This window comes from Argopecten irradians, chromosome 4 (genome assembly GCF_041381155.1).
Source record: "Argopecten irradians isolate NY chromosome 4, Ai_NY, whole genome shotgun sequence".
In the NCBI taxonomy this organism is placed as follows: Eukaryota; Metazoa; Mollusca; class Bivalvia; order Pectinida; family Pectinidae; genus Argopecten; species Argopecten irradians.
In genome coordinates, this window is record NC_091137.1 from 18,680,805 (window position 1) to 18,700,458 (window position 19,654).

General features: G+C 33.1%; 2 protein-coding genes across 2 annotated transcripts in view; one reads left to right on the plus strand and one right to left on the minus strand.

Annotated features, from left to right (window-relative positions):
• Window positions 1–9,070, plus strand: part of LOC138320833 (uncharacterized) — a 35,981-nt gene extending 26,911 nt beyond the window's left edge. Inside the window, exons 12-19 of the mRNA XM_069264086.1 lie at window positions 179–297; window positions 666–766; window positions 1,207–1,348; window positions 1,546–1,676; window positions 1,848–1,974; window positions 3,223–3,408; window positions 4,729–4,888; window positions 5,268–9,070. Coding sequence (XP_069120187.1) covers window positions 179–297; window positions 666–766; window positions 1,207–1,348; window positions 1,546–1,676; window positions 1,848–1,974; window positions 3,223–3,408; window positions 4,729–4,860 — 938 coding nt within the window. The 3' untranslated portion in view covers window positions 4,861–4,888; window positions 5,268–9,070. The remainder of the gene's footprint in view (window positions 1–178; window positions 298–665; window positions 767–1,206; window positions 1,349–1,545; window positions 1,677–1,847; window positions 1,975–3,222; window positions 3,409–4,728; window positions 4,889–5,267) is intronic.
• Window positions 9,071–9,181: 111 nt separating this feature from the next.
• LOC138320834 (E3 ubiquitin-protein ligase LRSAM1-like) overlaps window positions 9,182–19,654 on the minus strand; it is a 39,504-nt gene continuing 29,031 nt past the window's right edge. Inside the window, 3 exon segments of the mRNA XM_069264088.1 lie at window positions 9,182–14,134; window positions 14,952–15,104; window positions 15,705–15,830. Coding sequence (XP_069120189.1) covers window positions 14,006–14,134; window positions 14,952–15,104; window positions 15,705–15,830 — 408 coding nt within the window. The 3' untranslated portion in view covers window positions 9,182–14,005.

Genomic DNA, 19,654 nt, shown 5'->3' on the forward strand with positions numbered 1-19,654 from the left:
GCTGTTAAGCGTTGTTTGTTATACACATATTACAATAAAAATTATGATAAAAATTACTAAAGCTATAACCATGATTTTTTTTCTTGAAAATTACCAACTATATGGTATGTATTTCTAAACACTGTTAATGGCTTGGTGTTTATCTAAATCTGAATTGTTTTACTACTAACTGTTGTAGCATTAGACACTGGATGTGCTGTATGGTCAATTGACGGTATCGATGACGTGGTATGGAACTTCACTGACACTCAAGCCATGTCTAACAAGTCAAATGAAGAGGAAGATCTTCTCAAAGAGGTAGGTTTATATTCAGGTGTCATACTCAGAATCCTTCTGTAAGTTGGTTTCGTTTGATTGATTTAATATACTACCAATAGCCTGGGTCATTTAAGGATGTTTCAGGTTTAGGTGGAGGAAAGTCAGAGTACCTGGAGAAAAACCACCGATCACCAGTCAGTACCTGGCAACTACACCACATGAGTAAAAGTGATAAATATCTTTTCTTTTAATACAGTCAATGAATGGGGCAGAATTACAGATGGTCATAGATATCATGATGTTGAAGGTCTTAAGTTTGAAGTAGGGTCTAACTGCAGTTCATGAGATTATCTACCCTCATCATTGGTGTAGCCTTGTATATGTTTTATGCTTTATTTTTACCATAGGAAGAGATCAACAGTACAGAGTTCATGCTGAACTGGCTCCACGACATCCCAGACGAGCCAACTCCAATAGAACCTATGGACCAGTTCATTCTACCATTAAGGTATTATTCTCTTGTTAGTAACCCGCAATACTCTGGCCCTGACACCAGACTTTATGACAGATTGGTGTCTGGTTTAGGGCCAGGGCGCACTGCTTTATCAGAAGGTGGAACTCACCGACACCGTCTGGTACAGGACCTGGTCATCTCCTTTCCAGACTGACCACCAAGAAGTGACACTTACCTTGGTTTTTTCAACAAAAGAGTCTGCTGGATGACTGTTCTTTCTATCCCTATCTGGTGTCAACTTATAAAACTTGATCTTGCATAAGATAACTAAGATAGCATTTGAATGATATGAGCTCATAAGGCCTGTATATACATAATGATAATACAGGATAACTGTTTACTTTTTATTCAGATTAATTTTGAATATCTGAATATTGTACATTCCATACCAAAGCTTGATTTATACTACATTGTACTTAATTTTTTACCTGTAGAAGTCTTGCCCTGGATCGTACTGAGGATGATGCCATTATTCCATTTGACTCCAAACCGATAGTGTCTCGTTTCGGACCTATATCACGCTCAGCCAGAACCAAGTATAAAAACACTGAACCTGTACAAGTTACAGCTAATGATGTAAGCTATTTTACCACAAGTGATGATGCATGTTAATTAAATAGTTTGCCACGGTTGATGATTTGTGTTCAAGGCTTTTAAAGTGACTATAATGATAAGGACTAGTCTATCACAGCTACTAATTTAAGTAAATTGACTGCTTATAATTTTAAGTTTATTGATCCAAAATGATAAAAACATTGTTAAATCTCCGTTAGATAATGAAGGTGACGCCAGTGACCGCTGTGACCCCACTGGACCATCCGAAGCCTACAGCCAAGGCCCAGCCTAGCTATGTAGCACCAGTGGTCGAGACATCCAGTTCACCCAACGCTGTTAGGTGGAGGAGGTAAGCTCTATATATTATACTCTTCATAGAAAAATGGTCCATTTTAAAAAAAAATGCAATGATATTCTTGTGTTTGATGGATCTCTACCTCAAACCCTAGCACTAACACTGACAGATCACTGTACGAGATATCATGCTCCTAACTGTACAATATACTTTGATATGTTTTAGGCCTAGTGAGCTGGAGAACTGTGTACAGAGGGAACTGAACCGACTAGAACAACAAGCATTAAAGGCTGATACAGAGAATGAGTTCTTGGCTTGTGAACTAAAGGCTGTAGAGTTACAGATATCACTGGTAGAGTAGTATATAAATCATAGACAATAGAGGACTATCATTGAATAGACTGTAACAATCAGTTTTACACCTAATTGATACACATTTCATATTGATAGGTACTTGATTGCAATAGATTCTGATAAACTTGGTGGACCATTCATTTAGCGGGTAATGTAGTGAGGCCCTTCCTGCATGACTTGTCAGTATCTGTTGTTTTTTATCCCCTGCTTTCACCACTGTAACGCTTGGTTTCCATGCAATAAGTGCCACAAATCTTCCGCGATTTTTAGCTCGCCTATTCGAAGAATATAGGGCGAGCTAATGTTGTCACGTCGGCGTCAGTTGGCGTCCCATTACACGTTAAAGTTTTTGAGCAAGTTTCTGTTTTGTCAATTGTTTAAGCTTAAGTCATCATAAATGTTTATGATTTTATTTCCCTAATGTGTATGGATGCTGAACGTGATAATACAACCAATTTGGGGCCCTTTAGTTTTTTTGAGTCTGTTAATTTGTCATATTTCCATGTTTAAATAGTAAATACTTGAACATCAACTTCTTCTGAATAGGCGAGCTTTGCTGTTCTCCAACAGCTCTTGTTTTAGAAAGGGAACCAAAACATACCCGGAAATGGTAATACATGTATTTCAAATGTTACATTTTTTCCGAAAATATTCTTTAATGTTTGAAGAGATATTGATGATGATGATAATTTTAGTAATTAATAAAGAATCATAAGAAAATGATACTCAGATTCTGACCGGTTTTATTGGTGTTGAAATCGTTATTTCAGAAATAATTTAAAATTTTAAATATAAAATTTACTTTAGGAAAATGAGTTATTCAACTTATTGTTCTTGAATCAACTTTAAATATCATAAAATAAATACGATGTACTGTAAATATATTTTGTTTAACTCCCTAATTTAACACTGTGCACTTAGTATACTAAATTCAATATTTAAATGCAAAACCAATTTCTTTATTCCTTTGTTTGAGTTCTTCATTCACAGCATCTATGAGTGGCCTTGGCACTTTGATTTGTTACTTGGTAACATGGTTAAATGTCTTGGGGCCTTGGCCGAGTTCGATCAGCACTTTCATTGAACCCTATTTGGCGGAGTAATGGGCCTTTGATTAACGAAAGCGGGGAATATAATTTCCATGAATTTGCTTATTGTACATAGTTCCAAATTAATTACTATTACATCAAAGTTTTTTCTTTCCTTGTTTAAAAAAAAAACGGGCATACAATTTTCCTTCTTTCAGCAAACAGAGAAGACTGGGTCACAGTCAGTCAGCGAGACTCCGATCCTCAAACCAGAGATACACCCTGCAGTGGAGGTAGTGGTCCCAGTACCGATCGCTGTCCCTGTTAAGGCCGACACACCTCACAACCCTCCTGGAATCTGGAGTAGCTTTGACCTTCTCAAGGCAGCATACACACGTGGACAGGTCAGTTTACCTGTATTTTTAGCCCACCATCATCAGATGGTGGGCTATTCAAATCGCTTTTTGTCCGTGGTCTGTCCTTCTGTCCTTGCATCCGTCTGTCCGTCCGTCCGTCCGTTAACAATCATTGTTATCGCTATTTCTCAGAAAGTAAAGAAAAGATCTGCCTCAAATTTCATATGTAGGTCCCACTAGGACCCTAGTTGTGCATATTGCATTTTGGGATCAATCAGTCAACAAGATGGCCGCCAGGCAGCCATCTTAGATTTTGATAGTTAAAGTTTGTTATCACTATTTCACACAAAGCATTGAAGGGATCTGCCTCAAATTTCATATTAAAGTTCCCCTAGGGCCCTAGTTGTGCATATTGCATTTTGAGACTGATCGGCGGACAAGATGGCCGCCAGGCAGCCATCTTGGATTTTAGTAGTTAAAGTTTGTTATCGCTATTTCTCAGAAAGTACTGAAGGGATCTGCCTCAAATTTCATATGTAGGTTCCCCTAGGGCCCTAGTTGTGCATATTGTGTTTTGGGACCGATCGATCAACAAGATGGCAGCCAGGCAGCCATTTTGGATTTTGATATTTAAGTTTGTTACTGCTATTTCTCAGAAAGTACTGAAGGGATCTGTCTCAAATTTCAAATGCAAGTTCCCTTAGGGCCCTTGTTTTGCATACTGCATTTTGAGACTGGTTGGCCAACAAGATGGCCGCCAGGCAGCTATCTTGGATTTTGATAGTTAAAGTTTGTTATCGCTATTTCTCAGAAAGTGCTGAAGGGATCTGTCTCAAATTTCATATGAAGGTTCCTCTAGGGCCCTAGTTTTGGGACGGATTGATCAACAAGATGGCCACCAAGGAGCCATCTTGGATTTTGCTAGTTGAAGTTTGTTACTGCTATTTCTCATAAAGTACTGAAGCGATCTGTCTTAAATTTTGTATGTAGTATGTTTGATAAAGTTTGAAAAGCAGAGAAAAGAACCATCTTTCCATTGTCAGACATAGATCATTCTTTGGTGGGCGCCAAGATCCCTCTGGGATCTCTTGTTATACATGTACAATAGGTGAGGCTTTAATCACAACATGCAGAGTTTTATATCAAGTGAATTAAATAATTGTTTTATTTTGCCTAAAATCATTGCCTCAGGAAAATCAACAAGTTATGCCAAATCTCTGACTTGGTGAAATTTGTTTGCTGTGTACACCACATGCTACTTGGTTAATGTAAGTGGAAACTTAGGACAAGATATTTATTTATATTCACAAAAATCATGAATCATTGATGATTTGTTTTCATTGTCTTCCTTATTACTGCTACATACAGAAGATGGATGAGCTACGAGAACTATTCAAGCAAGTACCTGTGGACCAGCCTACTGGGACACTGACCCCACAGGAGGAACAGTTCCTCAAGGAAGTCCTCGGCGTTGAAAGTCCAGGCAACTTCAAGGCCTAACACACACATTAGATCCCTTCATATATAGGTAAGACTTCAATGTTTTTATGTTTCATCTGCCTTGCATAAACTTTTCATCCAAACAACTTTTTTTAATAACGAAAAGGCCCAGAGCCCAGATACTTGGCCTGTTGCTTGGTTGGATTAAGGGCTTCCAAGTTTGTTCAAATGACCTTGGCCTTCATTTGAGATTACATCAAATAGTCTGAAACCTTTAAACAACTTCTTGTCACTAAGAGGCCTAGGGACCTGATATTGGGCCATTAGCATGCTGGCATAAAGGGCTACCATGTGATGTTCTTATCTAATTCTGGACTATGCCTCAAGAAAAGTTATCAATCCATGGAAACCATGCTTTGTTGAAATGACATGTTTAAAATGAAGGCTGTACATTTGATTCCTTACAGGTTGTAGTGTGGACACTAGACTGAATAAAGGAAAGCTTTCTTGTGATGGAGCTCAGGATTACATTACTACTGATTGAGCCAATGATACAGGGAGAAAGCTTGAACGTATTTACAGTTATAATGTGAATTAGAGTGTATTGGTGTAGCCTTGTCAGTGACCTCATCTAGACATTGATTTTATCTCCTTCAAATCTACCAGATAATGATAACAGTCAATTGCTTTAAAGTCATGACAAGGGAGGTAATACCATTTTATAGCTGACATTTTGATACATCACTTAACATGAATACAATATTTTACATGAATACAATATTTTACAATATTCAGCATGAATTGCAATTGTTAACTTTAAATTTTCTGGTACAAGCTTTCTTTTTTGGTTATCAAGTTAAAAGAATTAAGGTAATTAGAATTTGGCTACATTTAATCCTGCATTATAATATAGTTATGTGTAAAAAGGAAGCAGAGATAATAATGGCTTATTGTCAAGATTTTTTCTCTAATGTTGTGGCTGAATAGCTTAATGGAATCCCAACCTTCCTTATTCATTTATTTAGCTTTATAGAAGAGAATTTGTGAACTGCTTTTTATTGCGTAGTGTTGTAAATTTTCAACATGTATTTCAGCATGTAAGCTTGTTCCAAGGAAAATGTCTTGAAGGGAAAAATCACAAGAACAAAATTTTCTTTATGGTGTCTATGCCATTCTTCTTCTTTTTTAATTTTTTTTTATGTGCTGATTATTTAGGGAGGTATCATATCATGATCAGTTGTCATAAAAGACATACAGGTAGATCAAAACATGTGTAGAATCTAATTTCAACCTCTGATTAGAAAATGGTGGAGAAGTGGATTGAATGTAAAGTAGACATGATCATGAACAGCCATTCCATGATAGACGAGTTCTTGTCTGTCTTACAAAAGAATAATAGGGAGTTGTCTCCCTTATAACATAGGTTATCGGTTCATGATGATGCCAAGATATGAAAAGTGACATTGACAAGATCAGTACAGTTACAGTATTATCAACTATGAAGCATGGTAGTGTGTGTTCTTTTTATATTGTAGGTTTAAAAAGTTTCTTTGTTGAAATGCCTCATAAATTTATGCTTAAAACATTTACATAGGTTGATGTGAACAATTATTTTATAACTTCAGAAAGTTTTAGTTTTGTTGCTGTGTTGTCTGATACCTATTGTGTATAGAGCTGTACTGGTATGAAATGTAATTATCATTTGTATTTATAGTACTGTGTTTTATACCTGCTTTGCTATCACTATGTGAGCAGCTATCTTAATTTTGTATTCACTACAGAGACCGACCATGATATGTTTATAGTTTGTTGTGTTCAAATTTGAGCATTTATCAGTTACCATGGTACTCAGAGTTTGCATTTGGCCTTCCCCATATCCTTTTTAAGCACAAAAAATGACAAGGATCCCACTTTATTTTCTGAAAATCCATCGCAATTATACACAGGGACCCCATTTATGGAACACACATCGCAAATCCTGTTGCTCTAAATATAGAAATTTATGTCAGGGGTGAATTTACGCAAATTATGCGAAAGGCGTTTTAGCACTAAAATTTCCCCTGCATGTAATATGTGCTATTATTTGGTTTATGTATTTTGAGATTATGTTGCAAAAAGTTAAAAGGTTTATTTATTGTAAAAATAATTACAAAGCAAAATGTTTACATATGCTAATCACAATATTAAACACTCATGGAAATATCCATGATTTCAACTAAAGTGTGTTCCATGAGTATTTATCAGATATCTTGACAAACAACATAGGCTACAATGAGATCACCTCAAAATATGTATGTTTATGGTATGTTACCAGAAAGGACCTAGTCCAAGTACGTGTTTATTAAAGGGTCGAAAAAGCTATTGTTTTCTGAGTGTCGTTTAAAATGTGTCATGTTTGATGGCGAGGGATTAGTTGTTATTTTATTTTATATGTTAAACCTTTGTTGAAGATATGTTGCAGACTTCAACTAAAGTTTCAATTGCATTTAGTTTCTATGAAGTGAATGGGAACGGTGGTCAGTTCCTGAATTATTTGGTATAGATCAATACACAGGTTATAGCAATACTAATGTGTGGGCCTAATAACATAACAAATGCATAGGCTTACATTTAGTTTGAATATCAAAAATGAAGATAAATTTGCTGGATAGAAACTTCATGCTTTTGATGTTATATGTTTAGAGGAAGGCTTCATGAAATAGACAATTTTGCATTATTATACCTAGTGTTGATAAATATCTCAAAATGTTTGGGTATTTCTTAGGCTAATTTTTGACATGTTAAACATGTATAAAGGGTGAACAACAGTGGCAGATCTAGAGATGAATTTTTTTAGAACACTTGTTCCTATATTCTCGGAATTTTCTGTTAATTTGTGTAATAAAACCCACAGGGATTTGGAAACCTCCCCAAGATAGTACTCTAGATCTGCCACCACTGATCAACCATTACATTGTATTGGTGAATGGAGTTGTAGTCCATGTATGATAAGAGGGCTGGAATATAAAGTGAATCACTTGGAAGCTCATAATTAATTAATAATAAGCGTAATATTTTACTTAGGTGTCAACAAGACCTGATTCTATGTCCATTCTGTTGGCATACTTTGGAAAGTGATTAAAGCAAATATCTAATGAAAAACAGGCAGGAACACCCAAATCAAATTAAATATCAAACAAACAGCATACCAGTAGTTGGTGTTATAACACTTTATACTTTTTCCAAGTTTATGAACATTAAAGTTTCTTTAAGCTATAAATCTGCCTTCAGTAAATAGAAATATAATCAGGTCCTGTTTTAAATAGTCATTATTATAGACTTGCTTGTTTCCACAATATTTGTTTGGAAATTATATTTTTAATCAAGCATATGATAGATGAATGTTCTTTTCCAGAAAATTTCTCTACTCTAAAGTGTATTACAAAATGTAACTATTGGTCATTTTTGTATCGGAAAAGGAGAAAAAAAAGAAACAAAAATTTAACATGTTTAGAAGTTCAGGTTCAATATGAACAATTTCTAACTATACTTTTGTCTTTTTAATGATTTTCAATTCTTTTTAATGTTTTTCAATTTTTGAAAAGATCAATAAATATAGAGTATCTGTTGTAAATGTATTTGGATAGCACAAAGTATATTTATAATACTTTTACGGAATTGATATATTATTGATTAGATGAGCTAGATATGTACACAAATGTCTGCATCAGACTTTGATACTAGTTAAGTAATGCTGTGTATCTTATTGTTTTTCCTAATGGAAACTTGGTATTTTGAATATGCATGATTTTCTTAAGACAAATTAGACTGTGAACAAACTTTCTTACATGGTTACTGAATTTCGCGATTTTCATTTCAAAACAAGTTTGTGAAGGTTAACATTCGCATTTTTGAAAATTAAATGATAATTCCAATCAATATAGATGATAAAATATCAATTTGTGAAATTTCTTAGATTGCATGAAAGAAAGTTGGTTTACAGTAATGGGCGGCCATTGATTTGATGGCTTGACCTAATTGTACTTAAGATTGATATATATCTAAGTGTTAACACTGACATTAATATTCTTCTTAATAATTTTGCCATTGGTCAATAATGATGATTATTGGCATGTATTTGGATAGCACCAAAAAAAATGTGTACATATTGTGAAGAAGAAAATGAAATTGAACCGTTGTATCATGCAGTGGTCGGTGTTTTACTATGTAGAAACACGTTTCCTTTCATTATAAGTGCTGTATTGTAATAAAAAGTTTTTCCCTTTTGAAATCTTTTTTTCTTGTCAGTGATGTACAAATTATGAACATTGCACAGTACATGTGTTTTCTCCAGGATTTGGAAGCTTAGGATACAAAGTTGTAAAGAAAAAATACACAAAAATTAAATGAAAGAAGTTTATTTCTGGTAGAAATTATGAAGTTACATTTATATATGAATAACAATAATATATTTGTAAAGTGTGTATAATAAAAGTTAAGTTAGTACCATAATAAACTTTATCAGCGCCCTGAGCGATTAGAAATGAAAGGCAGTAAGCAGTAAAAAGTTTGGATTGTTCAAGAGCAGACTGTCCACTGTACGGAGAGGATCTGAAGGATGGACAATGTATAAGACATCTAGCTGCTGGTGGCAGCTTGTAACATTACTGAAGTTACATAGTGTAGGTGCAATAGAATAAGGGTCAATGTTAAGTCTGCCACTAACTTGTTTGTGTAGAGTGAGATGGGCACTAATTAGGTTAAGTATGGTACATCACAATAATGTCTGCAATCATTACACAATTAAAAACATTTCTGAAACTGAAGATGCTTCACGTAGCACATCAACACATCAAATCTGTACAAGTTGTGTGGGAGTCCACCATAGTAACTTTATATTGTTATTTTCTTGTATTATTAACCAAGGTCCGAAAACAAATTTCAAAATACATCAAATAAGACGTCCGAAAACAAATGTAAATTTCAAAATACATCAAATAAGACAAAATGCATAATCATCGGGGAAAAAATAAAAACGGATGTCATTTTGGATTTCAACATTTATTTTTGGGCCTTTTGGTTTATTGTTCTCAATCTGTATTTGATTAATTAGAATAGAAATAAGTTGCTAAAACTAATAATTAATAATTATTTTACCATGAAAAACATGATTTTGATACACTTTATAACAAATAATCAAAATCAAGAGCAATAAACTACACAATATATAATATTGTATATTAGGATTATAACATGCTTTAGAATGAGTTTTATCTAACAACACCATGGAATAGAAAAATTAACTTTGTAATAATAAGGAAAAGTGGGAATACAAAAAAAAAAAAAAAAAATATATATATATATACTGTATATTTATCTGTGGCAGCTGGGAAAGTACATACATAAGTTGTTAGTTCTGTGTGATTACACTGAAGAAAATTCAATAAATAATTATAACATACACTGTTATTGGAAAATTTTAAAGACTTTGATAAAGACTACCAAACATTATTCAACACCTACAACAAAGCATTACTTGCGAACAAAAACAAACCAATGTTCCTTCATTTATGCAAGCTTTACCACATAGACATGCAAATACCGGATTTCCCTACCGTTTTTCATATGTTACATGAAATATTGCTACAAAATACCATTTAACAAAACATGATAATGAATTAATGAACATTTGTCTTGAACTTTGTTACCAAACTTAGTTACAATCAATTATTATTTCATTTAAATGTTGTATGAATTTGTGTAACCTAACATGTAAACATACTACTTACAGCTACAACAGTAATACTATACTGAAAGCTTTAACAACCACAAACTTTAAACTGTAAACAGTTAAGTGGCCAACACACTAATACTTCAACTAGGCTTTAACACAATTAAGGTTTCAAGACTAAAGGAAATAAACATTGGACAGATATTCATTAATGTAGTTATTATAAAACACATTCTTCGGGTAGGTGAAAAGTGTACAATGATGTAAAGTTACTATTATTTGCCATGTTACAATACATCAAAGTAATGTTTAAGGGCCTGCATGGGGAAAATCAGATGTAATCACAGCAACATTAATATTTACTCTTGACTGGTATGCTGGGTGTCTACAAAACAGTGGAACACATCACGTATATCGGTAATTGATAGATTTGATAAAAGACACATTTAGGTATATACTGAAGAAACTTTTAAGAAACTCTTTCCATTCTTCAAAGTTTAACCATTGAATCCTATACAAATAGCGTTAATTGATATAGTTGTCTAACACAAATTAATTAACAAACACATTCTATTTTGTATGATTCAGTGGAGAAAGTAACTTAGGTTAGTGCAATCTACTTACTACCTACTAGCATTAAGTGTATACAGTGGAGGCTTAATTTTGCGTTTATCTCTTCCCATCTGGGAGAGAACCTGTATAAAGTTTAACCTGTTATTCGATCACATTTCACATTTTTTTATGAAATAAAATTTGTTGAAATTAAATTCTAATGTGTAAAATTTCATGTCTTAACAGTAAAAGCGTATGTTTTAACAAGCTTATACTGGTATTTGTATTCACACCACTAGAAACATTAATTTCAATACTGGTCTAACTCTTCAAGATCCTATAGGCTTCCACTGAATATGTCTTCTTGTTTAAGAATTGATATCACTATTTTTTCATTTCATTGGAGTATGAAACAAAATTTGTTTGCAAACAGTAAATCTGTAAAGTTTGCAAACAAAAGTTTTGTCTTAACCTGATGAAATTAAAAAAATACACAGTGACATCAATGCCTAAAAATAATTATTTTTATAATGTTTGATAAATGAAGTACGTTTAAATGTACCATTCTAGTGGTTCTTTTTCCGAATCAATATGCAAAGTCAATGTCTCTATTGTGACGCCAAGATAACGTCAGCGTTTCACGCTAATCTCAGATTTTTTTTCCATAGCGTATACAAAAAAGTATTGGCCAATCAGAATGCCAGATTTAGTTTGAAAACAAAGAAAAAATAATTATAAACCTGTGAAGGGAATTCATGCAAAGTCTTTGTGTTTAATGACACTTGATTTTGCACAAGATTCTCACCATATAAGAATACAATAAAACAACTTAGTACAGATATTACACTTATTTTACATATCTCCTTCTAATGCTATCACTTTTATCAAACTCTGTACAGGATTGAAAGCTTGCTGTTTTTACAGAGTTTGATAACCTATTTTGCTCAGCCAGAAGCCTTCTTTCATTCTCCAGTATATATATTGCACACATAATTGATTTACAAGCTTCAATATGATCATCAAAAATTCTTCATTCTTGTCAATCTTTGCTGTTAGAACAAAATACAACTACATGTAATTTCATTCAATCTTGTCAAAGTAAATATTTCAGCTCTCAAACTTTCCATTTAATAACCATTAAAGTCAGATCTCAGATTACATTCCATATTGTCAATATTCATTTCAAATCATCATAAAACTGATGATAGATTTTACTGAAGCAGAACGATTCCTGAAATGTTAAGCTAACAAATCTGTGACATCAAAGTATAATTTTACGAAACTGATACCACTCAAACAGCAAAATGAAGAGGGGACACACACACTTGGATGCACTAACCCTACATCATTTCACAGTAAGTTACTGGGGATCATCAACGAGATACATCGTCTCTTGAGTATTTGGACACATTGCTTATATTGAGCATAAGATTAAGTACATGGATAAAACAACACATTTCTGTAATAATTAACAGTTTATTCTTAGTTAATTAGATGAAACATTGAGTTAATTACTATGAACATACATAATAATGAAAAAAAAAAAATTACATACTTTCTGATTCGAAAAAAAATGAAGATTGAGTCCTTCATTAAATAGATATATCACAAAACAAGAGCTTACAATTGTCATTTTTTTAACAGATTAAAATACAAGACGTATCTAATTACAGCCACACTCTCATTGCTGGAATATATTTTCTATAAAGAATTATCTTCCATTTTCTGATTTATCTCCGACGTTGGACATAATTTCCTCTATTGTATATCTTGTTTTCATCTTATACATGGGACAACATGATTTTTATAAAAGTACTATAACATTGTATCAAATGGTAAATGATTTCATTACTACTAAATAAAATATCTTAGATACTTCAGTCACTATCACTGTCACAATATCCGCCCCTTGACTATATCATTATAGTAAAACTGAAGGCATTTAAAAAGAAAAAACAAAACAACAAAACTAGCCAATCACAGGCCTGCAAAGTTTTCCTTTCAAGATTATGTAGAGATCAACACCCAACTTCAGAGCAAAACAGTCAACCACAGTGTACCGTTATTTAAATCTCTTTATATACACGTACATCAAACTACCTATAAACATCTGTTGTCATACACAGCACCTTCAGTTTACTATATATTCCAGGGATGGATATAACAACAGTGATATTAACACCTGGTATATCGAGGATGGTGATAAATGTGTGATAATGTGATTTGATTATCTATAACAGACAGATTTCTGACAATGAACTTAACTAAGGAAAGTGATGCTATTCTAGAGAAGACAGTGTATTCTCTCCGTTACTTTTTCTCGACATTGGTATTTGAAAAAAAGAAGACTTCTTTTAAAGGATGAAATCTTTTGGGTTTATGCTTTGTTGCATATTTGGTACCCTGTTATAAATATTCTACTTAGTTTCTTGTAAAAGTATTTCAAACACTATACATTATGTCAATAATATCATGGCTGGTTTAGAAGATACTAATTTTTATAATTATAAAAAACGGTTGAATTTTAGACTGAGTTCTACAACTTTGAATCCCGACAGTTTTGTCTATATTTTCATATCAAACTAATCATTCATTTTGAGACTTTCAATAGAATTAATATGTTGGTTTTTTCCAAGGGAGCACATGATTTTATATAAATCAAATGACTCCCTCCGATAGTGATCAAACTTCAAACCTTTGGCTTCCATGTCAAACACTCAACCGATCAAGAAATTCTCTCTAGCTGAGAGGTATATTGTGGCCAGTATTCACATGGGTTACATGTCAAATAAACATGCATGGTTATGAGACTAACAAAATTTTCAACATACATGAATGGTTTTGATTTATGATGGTATCAATTTCGCAATTAAAAAAAAAGTTGTCTGTTCCTAGTTCTGTGTATAAATTATTATTGGATTTTAAAAGAATCTAGGTTCTCTGTCACGACGACTGAATCATGAGTTTCACACGTTGGACAATCGGTTCCCGACACAAAGGACATTCCTGGACCTTGATCGAACAGTCTTTACAGGTACACACATGACCACAATTCAGGAAAATCACATCCGTCTAGAAAATAAAGAAGGCAACAATTATTGCAGGTTATCTTAAGAAAATTGGACATACACATGTATCAAATAAGACAGTCTGACAGATGCTACATTATGTGCATTATAGCTAATACCCAAGCTTTTTAATTTATAATTTGTCTAGCTTTTGGATAATTTTTAGCTCTGATGGACAAGAAAAAGGGAAGAAACGTATACAAGTTTCACTGATTCATTCATATCAAACAGCTCACAATTACTAGGTGAACAATAGAACCTATCAAGATCTTTGTGTAACAGTTTACTTATATACATATATAGCCATAAACAAATTGTAATGTATAATTCTAAATCAGTAAAAAAACAAGGGAACCCAGAGGGATCTTGGCGCCCACCAAAGAAATATCTATGTCTGACAATAGAAAGAGGGATCAAGGTCAAAGTAACAATTATTCAAGTATAACTTTAAATGAAAGTAATGTAAAACTAAAAAATAATAACAGCAGGTAAAAAAAGAATCTGTAACTTGGTATTTTTCACTGACTTTCCATGGTAACAGAAAAATTCCAAAAATGCAAAAATGCAACAGCAAAAGGCACAACTAGGAAACTTGTCTGATACATACAGAAAGTTTCATGGAGCTGTGTTGAATAGTTTTGGAGTTATAGTACGGAAATAAAAAGAATCAGTAATTTGGTATTTTTGACTAAATTTCCATGGTCACGAAAATATATTCCTATCTGATGATGGTCGGCTAAAAATAGCCAATCAAATACTTTGCCATCAAATACTTTGCCTAAATATAACCAGACTACAACTTTGGTCAGCATAATACTTACAGATTTATCCATACACACGACACATTCTGTATTAACTCCCCTGGCCAGGATAGAAGACTGTCTAGCAAGCGGTTCTACAGGTGGCGCTGAGGGTTCTGTCGGAGCTGAAGGAACTGGTGATTCCTGATCTCTGTCGTTGTTATCATGCTGTAGCTATGGACATTTCAAACAAATGATAATGACATCAATGGAAGATATATTAACGTACACTCTATATAGGGATAACACATACTGTAAACCAACTTTCTTTCCCGTGCCATTTACTTTCGCGAATTTCGTGATCCAGGTAAATACGCGAAAGTTTATCTTTGGGAATTAACGTCTACATAATTGATATTGATAGGAATTTCCAATCATTTTTTTAAATCTGCAATGTTAGTCTTCACAATCTTGTTTTGAAATAGAAATTGCGAAATTAGTAGCCGCAAAAGAAAGATGGTTTATAGAAACTGAAGCATATATTGAATGTACACTCTATATTAATAGTGATATAATTTGACATGGAAACCCTATATGGATATACTCTTAACTCATAATATTAGTTAAGTAATTAGTGACATATCAGACATACTAATTAATCAATATCAAGAGGAGTGGCTAATTACTAAGTGAAGGAGGGGGGGCATATTGCCAGTAGATTAATGTAAAAGCCTTATTTTTTCTTGACCACTGACATTTCATGAGAAATATCAAATTATTTTTTAAAGCTATATATCAGCCACTAAATGAGAATTACTTGCTCGTGATACTCACTTTTGACTCCAGGTAGTTATCCCATGCCCCGTTTTCATCCTTCGGACGCTCTCTTTGCTTTTTCTCTCTATAGTGGTCAAGGTTACGTAAAATAGCTTTACGCAGTCCCATTTCATGTACTCCCATCTGTCAAACAAATCATTACATTTACATCAAACTGGTCTAGTTTACTTTGTTTATTGTCCTGCAAGGATCATTTCAAGATATGTTAGTTTAAGTTAGAGGAACACTGGAGCACCCAGAGAAATCAAGAGCCCTACCATTAGTACATGAAAACCCCACATGGGTCCTCAAACTAACAACCCTGAGGTGAAGGACTAGTGACAGGAAATTGGAGTACACTTTACAGCGCCGTTACAATAACTTCCTGTTTGAATTTCATTCACTCGATAGACACGTTGGCTGGTAGCTGATCTAGTGGGCTGGTAACTGATGCAGTAGATTAGATTTAGTTGGCATGTAACGAATTCAAGGCACTGATTGGCTGAAGCATCGGCAGCCTGACTGATTGCTTCCCGAGTGACAAAATTGCCGACAAGATTGAGAAGGAGGCAGAGCCAGCAGATCTTTGATGTTCAAACCGACTCTCTCGACTTCCGGGAGAATTCATACTGTACTGTAGCTTATCTATCAGTATTCCAATGGATCAAATTTTTCATCATTTCATTTCAGAAATATTTGATTAACAATAAAAAATATAATGAAAATTAAAAAGTATTGTTAAAAGAATTAGACAACAGGCGCAATGCCTATATCAGTCTTCTTCTATTACTTCCGGTTAGGCTTGGTAGAAAGATATTATGTATCAATTGATTATTTCTACAGAAATTGTATATCATAACATGTAAAGTACATCTAATTTATTATGGATTAAGGAGTATTATATATTCATCATGAAATTAAATAGAATAGGTGATATAATTATAGAGATAACTACTATTCAAAATTACTTAGAAAAAAGAAAACAAAAATATTATTTGATAAAGTGTAGACACAACATATTTCCACCAAGTCTAAAATGAAAACTTAAACACACATTCATTCGCACTTTCAAATTAGAATGTTATAAGGTGTATTTAACATAACAAACTTGCCTTGCTATAATAGTAGGTAATAAGTATATTGAATTAATTGTATTACTACTAAAGACAGTATTACATGTAATGTCTTATTTGTACATAGAAAAGCGTTTAGAGGATTTGATATATAAGTTTACATGATATAGAATGGAATGATGCCACACACTAAGCAATGAAGATTTATATAACCTAACAAATTGTATATAGATAGAATATGGTGTCTAGAATTGGAATGCATTGGGCATTGGAAGAAAAAATGCATTAAATCTTCACTTGGAGCACCACATTCACAAGATGGATTATCAATAAGGTGATCAAAATATTTATCATAATTAAGGTCACTTTTAAAATTTCTAAGCTGGCATAAAATTATATTAAGTTGTCTGGGAGCAGAATTAATGAACATTTCAGAAATAGTTGTATCATTAGTAGTTTTTAGCTTACATTTAAAAGAAGAAATTGAAATAGAGTCTCTAAGAGAAATATCAAGTGAGTTCCACATAGCCATAGTTGAAGGAAAAAAACTTTTCATGTAGCTATTAGTACGTGACAGTGGTATATTAAATACTCTGTTATTTCTAAAATTGTATATATTGTTTACATTTAAATATGGTTGTAGAATATTGGAGAGATACAATGGAGTAAAGTTATTAATAATTTTGAACATCAAAATAAGTTTATGATTCTGTCTTCTTTTACTTAAAGGTTCTAGTTCAGTTTCATTATATAAGATATGGTGAGAGGTACCTCTTCTGAGTCCTGTTATTATACGCATGGCTTCCAGTTGAATAGATTCAAGAAGATCAGATTCGGTTTGAGTGAAATTGTCCCAAACTACATAAGCATATTCTAAAATTGGTCTATGTATAAAGTATATAAAGTTTTCAAAGTTTTCCTATCAACTAATGTTTTTTATACTCAAAGTAAGCTTAATCTGGAGTTAGCTTTTTGATACACATTAGAAATATGGTCCGCCCATGTTCCTTTACTATTAAAGGTAAGCCCTAAGTGGTTATGAAATTCATTTTCTGCAATTACATTATTATTAAACAAAAAATGTGGATAATCAATGTTTTGTCTACGACTAATATTCATTGCTATTGTTTTATTAGAATTGAAGAGAATTTGCCATTTATGTGCCCAGTCAGAAATAGAGACCAAGTCATTATTGAGCAGTAAAGAAGGTATATCTAAATCATTATTATTTTGTATTATTACATAAAGAGAGGTATCATCGGCAAAGAGTTTTATATTACTGTTTATATTATTAGTAATATCATTAATAAAAAGAAGAAACAAGAATGGGCCAAGGACAGATCCTTGAGGAACTCCTGCCGATATGTTTTGTGCTAAATTGATACCCTTCAAAGATTACCCGTTGTTTTCTGTCAGATAAGTAAGCATTGAACCAATTATATAATTTACCTTTAATACCGTAAGATTTCAATTTATGTAATAGACCTGAATGCCATACGCGATCAAAAGCTTTACTTATATCACAGAAAACAAAACGCAAATCTTTACCTTGATCTAACATACTACTTATAGTATTTATACCTGGTATATCAGTTAACTGATTAACTGTAGAGTCAGCGGGTCGAAAGCCTGACTGATGTTCACTTAACATATTATGACTTGAAATATAATTATATGTATATTTAAAAATAATTTTTTCCAACATTTTAATAAAGACAGAAGTGACCGCTATGGGTCTATAATTATTAAGGTCACAAACTTCACCTTTTTCTTTATAAAGTGCTGTAACATTAGCAACTTTTAGAATATCAGGGATTTCTCCAATAGTTAATGATATACTAAAGATGGTGATATATGTTTAATAATAACTCGTAAAATGCCATCTGGTCAAGCTGGTTTTTTTTTTTTTTTTAAATGTTAAGTTGATCAATTATATCTTGTTCAGTTATTGTTATATCAGATAGTTCAACATGGGACAGGGGAGGTAATTCGGGTAGATCAGAGTCAGTAATATCAGAGGCAATACTAGTAAAATGTGTATTCAAAGCTTCAGCTTTATCCAGTGGATGGATAAGAATTTCATTATCTTTTTTTAAAGGAAATGATTGATTGCTATTATTAGTAATTTTCCCCATATTTTTGGCAATTTGCCACCATTTTCTAGGATTAGTAGACTTATCAGCAAGAGAGCTCTGTAGTTTTTTTATGTAATTATCCTTAGTTGCCTAATCAACTCAATAACATCGTTCCGAATTTTTCATCATGTTTGTTAATGTGTTGGGTTTAGATCTATTGTATCCATTTTAATGTTACATGTAATGTCACAGCCAAATCTAGCTACTGTTGTACCTTCTGACTGACTTTTGCACTGTAAAGTCCGTTTGGTGTGGAAAAACAAATCAGGTAACTGTTACGGCTGACAATAGATTATGTCTTATCAGAATATATTCCAGTCAAACACCGTTTTTGATACGAAATGAAAGGGGATGTTATTCTAGTTGTAGACGTCGAGTTTCCAAGAATGCAATGCCTAAATTTGCGCGACTCTCACAGGTAATGTTCTCGGAGGTTGGCGGTAGTTTAAAAAATGTTGGTCGATTTTAGCCGAGAAATTATCAACACTAGATTCAAATGCATAAATCTATCTGATTAAATACTGGTGACAAAGTTAAAAAAAATCTATGCCTTCAGCTGGAATAGCATCCCCTACTAACATCCAGGTATGTGTCAAAGCCGTGTTTTATCGGAATATATTTTTACCAAACACGATGGTCGGTCGTACATTGTACCAGAGACTTATTATATCTAAGTCTCTTATTGTACCCCATTTGGTTTCCCACACCTTGCTGTAAAGTTATAATTACAGTCAAACCTCCATGTATCGAAGTTCAAGGG